The 11037-nt window shown below is 41.6% G+C and overlaps 1 protein-coding gene across 7 annotated transcripts; it reads right to left on the minus strand.

Annotated features, from left to right (window-relative positions):
• Positions 1 to 261: 261 nt before the first annotated feature.
• LOC140301702 (tropomyosin alpha-1 chain) lies at positions 262 to 9302 on the minus strand. Of its 7 annotated transcripts, XM_072380289.1 has the most exons (10): positions 9028 to 9301; positions 8436 to 8561; positions 6238 to 6371; positions 5457 to 5574; positions 5230 to 5300; positions 5057 to 5132; positions 4872 to 4934; positions 4687 to 4756; positions 3937 to 4015; positions 2277 to 3541 (listed from the first exon to the last, which is right to left on the minus strand). In XM_072380289.1, exons 1-10 carry the CDS (start codon positions 9139 to 9141, stop codon positions 3538 to 3540), a joined length of 855 nt encoding a protein of 284 aa, XP_072236390.1. In that variant the 5' UTR covers positions 9142 to 9301; the 3' UTR covers positions 2277 to 3537. The 7 variants fall into 7 exon arrangements, with proteins under 7 accessions (XP_072236391.1, XP_072236392.1, XP_072236395.1 ...); XM_072380290.1 differs by lacking the exons at positions 2277 to 3541; positions 3937 to 4015 and adding an exon at positions 262 to 938 and having other exon boundaries at positions 9028 to 9302; XM_072380291.1 differs by lacking the exons at positions 2277 to 3541; positions 3937 to 4015 and adding an exon at positions 262 to 2270 and having other exon boundaries at positions 9028 to 9302.
• Between the last annotated feature and the right edge of the window lie 1735 nt (positions 9303 to 11037).

An 11037-nucleotide genomic window follows, 5' to 3' on the forward strand; every position in this document is an offset into this window, starting at 1 on the left:
CGCCAACCTTCAGGTTATTGGACGACCACACTCACTCACCGCCCACATTTGCTAGTTTGGCCATTTAAACAGGTGCATTTCTACAGGAAAGGCTCAGTTTTTTTTCCCCCATTGTGCGTCAATATAGCCACAATAATGATATTCTGTCAGACATTCCCCAAACTGTCTTCAGTGTACCGAGGTACAGAGAAGCAACTTGCACACAAAAAACAGTAAATCATTTTTTCATGAGTTTTCATTTATTCATGAGTATATGTTCAAGATAAAATGGGGAGACAAGAAAAAAAAAAAGTCTATACAAAAGAAAAATCTACATTAGAAACAGGACAGAGCTTAAGTATTTCTCTCGCTTAGTTGACACAATACAGTACATTTGCAACTGTGCTAAGAATTCCTTGCCGAACTGGGAGAAAAACATCACTGACAATGAATGAGTGCTTAGAACACAGAGGAAACACACACATAAGTGACTATACAAAAGTACATATAATAAAAGTCCCTTTTATATAACCTTGGCTTAAATCATGGCTTCATTCACAATGATCATGTGCAGCATGTTCCCCCCACAAAAAGTGCAAAGTCCCAACATATAAATGTAAACCGTAAGTAAATGTAAGACAAACAGTGAATTTATACAGACCTTCGAATATACCGTGTAATACAGAACACTGGAGTTGACTTGCAGCTCAGAGCTTTTTGTTTTTCCTGCTACTTTGTGTAGAGCATGTGTCCTCAAGTTGACAAGAACAGAAGAGGAAAATAAACAAACCCCAGCATTATCTGAAGCAGTTGCACGTGGGAGCCAGCCATATTCAGAGCATGTGTTGCAACGTGGGGAGAGGGATCAGAGCTGGGTCAAATGTTAATCATCTCCATTAGAGTCTGATCCAGCATCTGCTTTATGCTCAGGCCCTCTTCTTTAGCACGTGTGAGTTTATCTGTTAATACAGCATTACAACAGTTAAAGACCATTAAAACAAGCAAACAATGCAGATATTCAAACAGACAAGGCTCTGCTCCAGGAAATAGTTAAACATGCTAATATTGTCACAAACCTCTTGAGTATTTGAAATTACACCTTCGATATGATATTTTTCAAACTTACTGACAACTAAGTACATATCCTCAACTTAATAAAAACAAAAATCAGACTTGATATGTGATCTTTTAGTTTGGAAATGCTACACTCAAGCTATTGACAGGGCTGAATTCAAGACTGCACAAGCCGACTCCAAAAAAAACGTTCTGCAAAGACCGATTTTCTGATACGAATAAGATTATCGTCATTTAAATTGCCCAACATTTATCAATAAAATCTAAACACCGATCTGGAAATATGCCCTTTTCTGTGGATGTGTAAAGCTTAAACCAATTTGTGCACAGAAAGAGGTGCCTTTGGGTCCCCCTTTCATATTCAGGCACATTCTGCAGCCCAATACAATGGCATCAAATTGAAGTGAGGCATCGGGAATCAGAATCATCTGAGTGAATTCCTTTTGATGGGGCAGGTGGGGGGCGTTGGGTCGCTTCAAACAGGCCACTGAATAAACCGTTTCATATCACCAATGGTCAGCACAGAGTGCTCGCTGCTACATGCCACAATATGCAATCTTCTCCTGTGCTACTATTGCGCCTTATGAACATTTCCTGATCAGCTGGGGTTAAACAGTTAACCTCACAAAACCCAAGTACAGTGTGATACACGAACAAAGTGCCTAAGTGCGACTCTGTACCGACATGCTACAGGAAAATCAATCAAAATAACTGCAAGCTTGGTTCCGAGAACAGCAGAGCACACCACATAGTCGATAAATCCTCAGATTTTCATTGATTCCTTTGATGAAAACTCAACTTGGGAACAGAGATGTAGAAAGAATTCAAGACCACTTATATCATTTCGAAGTGTGGGCTTTTAAGACACACCAGCACCATGTAAATCATAGCCAGATGCATGTACTCCAGCCCTGACAATAACTGAGAAAATGCATCAAATCAACTAGAACTTCTCCAAGTCTCAGGTTTTCAGACCTCCCACTTGAAACAGTTGCTCGAGAGCAAAGTAAAAATCCTCTTTAAGTTGAGAAAATTGTTCATTTAGCGTTGTAGATACTGCCGTCTATACACCCAAGTCATTTGACGATATTCCTGGACTTTGGAGCGTCAGAAAAATTAAAGCGTCTGAGAACCCGCTCCAGCTTACGCCTCGTTTAGGGCTACTCTCAGCTCATTGGTCAGAAGGCGATTTTTTTCAAGCTGCTTGTAAAGATGGTCTTGACAGTCAGAAAGCAGTCAGAGAAAAGGAAAAGAGACAAGAAGGCATGTTAGTACAAAAGACAAAGTGTTAGAGTTAGCTCTGAAACTAATCATCAAGCAAATGACAGTTTGTGTTCAAGCTGATGACTTCCACACAACCTGGTGAACACAGAGCTAACCCCCCCCCCACTTTCACATTTAGAAAAAGGTCCCCCATAATCACGAATCTCCCAGATTATCAAAGTCACAGTTATGTGCTTGTTTTTGTTTGTTTTTTCCCAAAGGAGCTTTTACTGAAACATTGGTTTTCTTTCACCCCCCCAGAGCTACAGAGCACAGTCTGGAATGAGATTACAAGATTAAATTATTCCACATCAGATTTGGCCTTAGAGAACTGTAGTAAATGGATCATACTGGGAGCATTTAAAGATTTATTGGGAAAAAAAAACTGTACTTTTTAAAAGTTATAATCCCTCAGATGTTGGTGACAGAAAACGTATTTTCTGACACTTTGTCTGTAAAAGCCATTCATTGCACTGGCAGTCGTTTTCAATGTCAGTGGTAAAGTCCACAATTTCAATTTTGGATTCAGATATCTATGCATATCCAGAAAGAGTTCGATTACTTTTAAAACAGAGACGAGTTCCTCTTCCGTTGCAAATCTGGCAAAGTAACCGCTCAAGAAAGAGTTGTGAACTTGCACTTGCTATAATATATTTAAGTCCTACTGAGCAAAGAGCTACTAAAAAGGAATATAACTCTATGCAGGTGCTGAAACAAACATGTCTGGGTCAGTAAATTCAAAATCCTTAAAGCCAACTGATATGCTCAAACAGCAGCATCAATAAAATTGACTATCAAAGCAACTAACTTATGACTATGGTAACTTACCACAGTCATCATTTCCATGACAGTCCTCTCAAATAGAAAAAGAACAGTAAATGGGAGAGGAGCTAAAGAGTTTATTCAAAAGCTACTCAACAAAATAAATTAAAGACAGAAGACAAATCAAAAAAAGTTTGGGACAAATGGAAATAAAGAAGCATCGCAGGAGAAGGGGGGGAAGGGCCGACATAGATGGAAGAATGTTTATTTTACAGAAAGCAATACGGCTCAAAAGTCTGTATGACAGATGGAACAATAGATGCTGGCAGCGATGGCCCAGTGTGCACAAGTGTCAGGGTAGTAAAGGAATACAGAAACAAAAAGACAAGAGTTGGGCTGCGCTGCGCAGGAGAGAAATGATGATGTTCAACCAGCTTCTGGAGTGATGGGTGAAAAAGTTTAGCTGTGAAAACAGAAGAGCAGAAGTGTTGGAGGGGGAAAAACAAAGGAATAAAAGATAAATGACATGCAAAACAAAAAAGGGATGCAAGCGAAAATCCAGAAAAGACAGAAAATGAGAAAGAAGCTTAAATGTAGCGGTGACATAGCAAACACTAAGAAGCTTACCCATGTCAGACAATCCATCTATTCTAACCCAAGAACCAGATCAAAAACTAGTTTAGATGCAAGTAAAAGTTAAGAGTTAATAGTAAAGAATAATAATTTAAAAAACATCTAGGATTAGGTTGAGTAAAGGTCACTGCACTCCACATGCCACAAGGGGGAGCTATTGTGCTAGTAGTGGGTAGGAGCTCAGAATCTAAGGCACAAAGCAGAATCAAGCATGTGGGGAATTACATGGAAGTCATGTCGTTGAGGGCGTGGTCCAGCTCCTCGCTGATGGCCTTATACTTCAGTTTCTGGGCATACAGCTCATCTGTAGTGTGGTAGTTATTATTGAGAGGCAATGGAAGATTTGAAAACAAGAACAGAAGAAAAAAATAAATAAATGTAAGAGAATGAAAGTCAACGGAATGAAGAAATGGTGCAACTGAAAAGGAAAAAAAGGAGGACAGAAATAGGAAGGGCCCATAAACAGTTGCTGAGGATGTGTCAGATTCCTGAGGAGTCACTGAGAAACGGCCTCACATGTTCCATGACCCTGAGACAACTGCTAAGGACGGGCTAGCTGGCCTCGAACAGTCACTACACCGGAACGCTAAACTGCACTGTGGTGAGAAATGTTGCCAGTATGAATAATATCACTCTGGCCTCTGCTGATCCCCCCCACTGTAGACAACTGACAGTACAAATATTTGTCCTGAACACTGGTCAACGCCCTGCTTACCATATAAATACCCTCACAATGCATCAGTGTTTAAATTAACGTTTTTCCTCTCCTTCCTTTAATCGAGCTCTCTTTGAGAAATTAAGAAAATCTCGAGGAAGACAGCAAGGACATCAGTTATGGACCGACGGGATTCCTGTCTGTGTTGACTGGTTTAGTATTTAAAACAAAAAACAAGCATCCTCTTATTTTGGGGGGGAAAAAAAAAGTCCAATTACACTTTTTCCAGAAACTACAAAAAAAGTGTAAACGTTTCATACCCTCCAGGTCATCAATGGTCTTCTCAAGCTTGGCGACTGATCTCTCAGCGAACTCAGCACGGGTCTCAGCCTGGCAGAAGGAACATGGTCCGACATTAATAAAAGTAACAAACAAGACGGATGGCTCCACTAAATACCCATTAAAATGAATAAACGCAACTCATCACAGCTCTAAGCTCACTCACCTCCTTCAGCTTGTCTGTGAGAACCTTGATCTCCTCCTCGTACTTGTCCTCCTTCTGAGAGTACTGTGGTTACACGCAAAGGCCGGAGTTAGACAAATTTACACGACACAGCGCGTCAAAGTCTCAGAAGAAATTTCACTTGTTGATAACCGTCTTAAATCAAACGTCCTGATGAGCCACCCTACCTTTTCTGCCTGAGCCTCCAGAGACTTCAGGTTGTTCTGCACGGTTTTCAGCTCCTCTTCAAGCTCAGAGCATTTGCTGTTGAGTTCCAGTGTGGGGGAACAGGCAAAAAGAACAAATTACCTCACTGCAAAACTCGTTTAATATGGTCAGGCCGGAGAAGAAGGGATGCTACCTCTCAGACAGCTCAGCGCGCTCCTCTGTACGTTCCAGGTCACTCTCAATGATCACCAGCTTACGGGCCACCTGAAGTCACAGCACAGAGTGTGGTGCCACACATCAGCGTACAGACACGTTCAAAAGCTTTCCATGCCACGAAACTGACGACCCAAGTGCCAGCGATGGTAGCTGTTCTACGGAATTAAAAGGATGCAGGCACCTCAGAGCAGCTGAGAAACTTACCTCCTCATATTTGCGGTCAGCCTCCTCAGCAATGTGTTTGGCCTCCTTCAGCTGGATCTCCTGCAGTTCCATCTTCTCCTCATCCTTCATCGCCCTGTTCTCAATGACTTTCATGCCTCTGTGGGACAGAAAGCAGAGCTGCGGGTGAGTCCAAGCAAATTCCGTCTTGTATGCCTCACAACGTTCAAACTGTAACAGGCATGACGACACGAATGTGGATGAACAAACACTCAGGCATCGCACAAAAAGCAGGCGGGCTGCAACATCTGTGCTCAACACCTGCATTTGTTCTGTTTAAAGACAGTTAGTCTCCATCGAAATGCGGTGCGGGTGCAGCACGTGTGTCATTTGCCCGGAGTTACTCAGCATCATAAATAAGTAATTTCTTAAAGATATGAGAGAGACTTAGAAAATGACATCTCGTTTGTTTGAATTGACCAACTTCCTTTCACTGGTGGCAGCACTGAACCACACATTATGAACTGTTCTCCAACAGCTTGTTTCATGTTCAAATCTCTGATATTTATTTTTGTTTTAAATGTAAGGAATATGCACAAAATTAGTCTTAAAGACCTTTCATGCTAACAATGACCACTGGACAAAATGTTTGCAGCATCTTGGAAACAAACCCTTAAATGCACCACAGATTAGGAAACTTAAATTTTCATTCTCCGAGGCTTTCAGTTTGAATCGATCCAGACCCGTAGCATTAAAGTCCTGTTGGCTTCCTGTGCTGTGTGGCACATGATTCGAGTATGTTGACCAGGTGAAAGACACCCACCTCTCACTCTCATCAGCAGCCTTCTCAGCCTCCTCCAGCTTGGTCAGAGCTGTGGCCAGACGCTCCTGAGCACGGTCCAACTCCTCCTCAACCAGCTGGATACGTCTGTTTAGGGAAGCTACATCACCCTCAGCCTAGTAGAGCACAGCACCACAGTCAGAGTCAAACAATTTGAGTAGCCCATGATCGTGTATTAAAAGCAGGTTTTATATATATATATATATATATACACATATATTTTAGAGGGAGCAACCCATCTCCTACTCGCCAACGAGAAAGGGAGCTTGTTCAAGAACTAGTTCAGGGGGTGGATGACACCCCCATTTTTCACATAGGATGAGGACTAGAGTCGTATTTCTCATACTATCATTTATGTGCTGGTTATTCATTCGAAATAAAATAATGAACGAAACTGTCTACCCTACCCCCATCCACACCCCAGGTATCTAGCAAAAAAAAAAACTAGCAATTTCCTGTCTCACAGTGATTTGTTTCTCTTCTCCATTGATAAATTAGCCACGAAACTCGACTTGGAGAAAGACAAATGGCATCTCCTGATACTTAAACTAGCAGGTGGCACAGTTAGAGGGTTTTATCTCAAGAGAACGTGTGGTGTTGCTTTAACCCCAGCCTATTTGTAACGTAGCTTTTAGTGCATTCGGGATGTTTGGGGTGGTGTCCTTTCAGCCACCCATCCTTTCTTCACATCCTTCTGTGTGCTAACTTCAAACTCATCACGCTCCCAGACGGCTGTGTTCGAACACAAACCGTGTCTGCTCGGCCTAGCAGCCACGCTTTTATGCCAGATTTGCACCCAATACCTCCCGCAGGCAAGGGACTAATTGCCTTAAATCATTAGCAGCTTACAGCTTCCCTCGCGCTCCTCTCCTGGTTCAGTTCCCGCTGTACCAACGCCGCCCGGTCCTCCGCAACATCGGCCTGCTCCTGCAACGACTTGATTTTCTTTTTCACGGCTTCCAGGGAGCTTCCACCGGCCATTTTTTTTTTTTTTTTTTGCTTCGTTTGTCTCAGCTCAGCTAGTTTTCTCTCAGTTCTGTGCAAGCTACCTTCACGCAGGCACAGACAGTCTTGAGGATGCGGTGCGTTTTGATCCCTGCCCCCAACGCCTTTAATCAACCGCTGATGAGGATTGGGATGTGCCACCAACCCCGGAAGTAACGCATTTTATTCTCAAATATTAAAAATAATGAACTCTTTGAAAATATAAGAATAACTGTGTTGTCTAATACTCTTTATTTAAATTTTGTGTTATCTTCTAATACCTTTGGGTATTATGTAACGACATAATTCTCAGACAATTTCACGTGCATCCCCTACTCTTAAATTGAACTGGCCCTATCAAGATCACAGCTCCAAACATCACACACCGGTTCAGTCATGAGCCACTGCTAAGACAAAAATTCGTCTGAGTTAAAAAACATACACTCTAATCATTCATTATTTTTAAAACGTCATTGATAATATCCTTTTTAATGGTGCTACCTCAGTCACTTTGTTTACTTTGTCTTTCCATTAAAACTGTTGACCCAAAACACCACTTACCTGTTGCATTCCTTATTGTGTCTTTTTTTTAATCAAATGAACCATTACTTTCGTTATTGCTACTTAATTGTGTCTTGGTCGCTTATATGAGATACTTCTTTTCATTTGAAGTGTAAGGCCAGTTCTGGGATGAATGAAATGTGTTATGTTAATGTTTTCTGCTGATGACGTTGGTTTGTTGTCACTGTGACATCATCGGTTAGGCTTAATTGACGTAGCATTAAACGCAGTCAATAAATGTAGTCATTTTAATGTGGGTTGGGATGAACAGTGGAGCGCCAGCTGACACCAATTGAAGCACAAATCTGTCACATGGCTTTTTCGGGCCAAAATGTGCCTGTAAGACGCGCGACTGAAATTGGACACTAGCCCTCAGATTCGTCCCGACGGCTGCGCGATGCAACGGTACGCCATTGAGCGGTGACCTTACCATATACAGCGCAAGAGCTAAATTTAACAACCCCCATACTCATCCTATGCATCCCACGTCTGTCATATAATAAAGTATTGCACTATAGGGCTTTAAAATCAATCTATACTGTCGCTGGTAATATTTTCTGAGTTAGGCCATGGGGTGTTGGAAACATAGGCAGAGTGGGTGTCCTTCTTGAGTTTCCCCTATAGTCCAAACTCACATCTGTAGCTTTCTTCTCAGCGAGCTCCAATTTCTCCTGGGCATCCTTCAGGGCCTCAGAGTACTTGTCCAACTCATCCTCAGTTGATTTCAGCTTCTTCTGCAGTGCTACCAGGTCATCCTCAAGCTGGTGCGTAAAGAAAAGATTTATTTACGTGTAAGGTTTGAAAAAACACTCCATATCAAATCATATTTACGCAATACACATAACAGCTCATTCTTCTGCTTTGTCATCCTATTATACAATTAGTCTTTAATGACAGACAGCCTTAAAAAAAGTTGTCCTAAAATTTTGGTCAGTTCAGATCAGTTTTGGTTGATCATGAAACAAACAGCTTAGAGTTATAATGAATCCACCAGTACATGTAAAATGTTCCCAATTTATCAGCTACATGCAGTCCACACTTAATAATAATAATAATAAATTAAGGGGATATTAAGGCTATTCTATATTTAAAAATTCAATCAAATTGTATCAAAACACAATCATAAATCATCAGAAACAGCCGTAGGAGCCATGCAACGCCTTGCGCACAATGCCGTTGACACCTATGCGTAAAAGTACCAGAGCGCGTTTCACACTGGATCCCGACCTGTTTGCTTCTGTCCTCTGCTGCTTTCTTGTCTGACTCGGCCTGCTCAGCTCTATCCAAGGCATTTTCCTTGTCGAGCTTGAGCATCTGCATCTTCTTCTTGATGGCATCCATGGCTGCTTGGTGTCAGGGGTCTCACCGCAAACAAAAACGAATGGATGGAAATGATCGGAGCGTCTCAACCACACTGAACGCCAAGCTGGAGTGCGAGCTCGCTGAGACTCTAGTGAGTCAGATATGTATTTTGGCCAGACAGATACTGGATACCCAATGCTTTTTTGGAAACAACTGCAGCTGCTTTTCAACGCAGGACCTGTCATTTTCTGAATCTCTTCACTGATTCGCTCCCCCGCGACATTTGATCGCTTCTGTGACTATACATGGGGTACAAGCGTCAGCGAGACACTCCCTCCTCACACCAAGATGCCCTCTCCTATTTCTCTCACCTTCCAAGTGGAAACACACTGTCAATACTCAAGAAGTTTGTAGTGTTCTGAAGAGGGTTGCATGGGAGAGACATGCTGAGAACATAGACCCAATTATCACCCAGAGAGATGAACAGAAACAGAAAGCCAAAAAAGAGATCAAATGACCATTGAATTTTTAAACCTTTTCATTTAGACATTTTTATGATATTAAGCAGCACTAAATTAAAGAATTTGAGGCTTGATGATAAATCCTGCCTAGGGTTTTCAGCTTGTGTCCTCCTTCATTCAGAGCTCAGCACTGAATGAAGTACAATAGCATTCCATGCATCAAAACTATTCACACAAAACAAATATAACTTGATTGGATAAGCCCCTGTGAAAGTTCTTTTCCCATTGAGGTGTGTCATATTAGCCAGTATGGCTGGCTTCTCTTCCTGGGATCATTTCAGCAGCTCTCTCACAACATAGTTCAACACCCGAGCAGCAATCAGATAGGCTTGGCTCTCTGTAAGACTCATATCATCAAGCTTGTACAACTCTTCTGGCGACTAATACACGCCTGAGGGAACTGTCTCAAATGGGCCACTGTGGTGTGCATAGTGGAAGAGGACACAGAAGGTATGGCATTTCAGAAGCCCCCGTCACTGCGTCTCCATGATTGTTCACAGGGCCACTTGCACAGCTGCAGCTGTCACAAGGAGCCTGCGATCGGGACCAGTGGATGGTTTAGCAATCACAAGTTACTGTCATTTACAGTAGATCGTTTTTGTACAATTTTGGGATATATGAACCAAAAGAAGAAGAAGGTAAAAGAAGTTAGGAAATATAGAGTACTGAAAATAAGTTCAGCTGTCTACATACATGCTGTGTAACCCTATCCCTAAGCAGCTCTATCTTTGTTCTTACTCCTAAAGAAAATAAACACTCATGCTGACAAGACTTTGTCATTCTTTCAAAGGAGCCTTCATCTTCTTCTTCCTTTGCCCCGATGCAATGTTTGTGTTTTATTGAGTGAATATTTTGGGTTCTCACCACTTTGACAAAACCTGTTGGACTCCATTCATGGCCTCATAACCATTCCTACTCATTGACATCTATTAAGAAGAGCCACTGACATTTTTTTAATCTGTAAAACACAAGCAACCAAAAATAATACACTGTATCAACAAGACTTTGCTATTACTTGATTTTGTTATTTTTTTACTAATTTTTCCCCTCTATAAGTCTCAACCCAATTAGAGAATAAATGCTTTTTTATTTTTGCTTGAATTTTCAAAGACATAAAGATCCAGAAGAATTTAACAAGAAAATCAAATTGCTGCCTTTTAAGATATATTTTTACACTCAAAATGTTTCCCATTTTCTACATGTCTCACTCCTATTTTCTATTTCTTTGGTGTTCTGCCTTGACATCTTTCCTATGGGGCTTTTTTTAAGGCAGTCAGCTGTCACTGTGTTGTCATCCTGCCATGTGTTTTGTGAACTGTGCAGCAGCCAGCCAGACATGCCAGTCATATACAGAGATCAAAGAGTCCCATGGCGCAATCCATATGACCCTCACACCCTGGATGGATAGAGACAG

The sequence above is a fragment of the Leuresthes tenuis genome, unplaced genomic scaffold (genome assembly GCF_036924035.1).
Source record: "Leuresthes tenuis unplaced genomic scaffold, fLeuTen1.0.hap1 SCAF_2, whole genome shotgun sequence".
Lineage (NCBI taxonomy): Eukaryota > Metazoa > Chordata > Actinopteri > Atheriniformes > Atherinopsidae > Leuresthes > Leuresthes tenuis.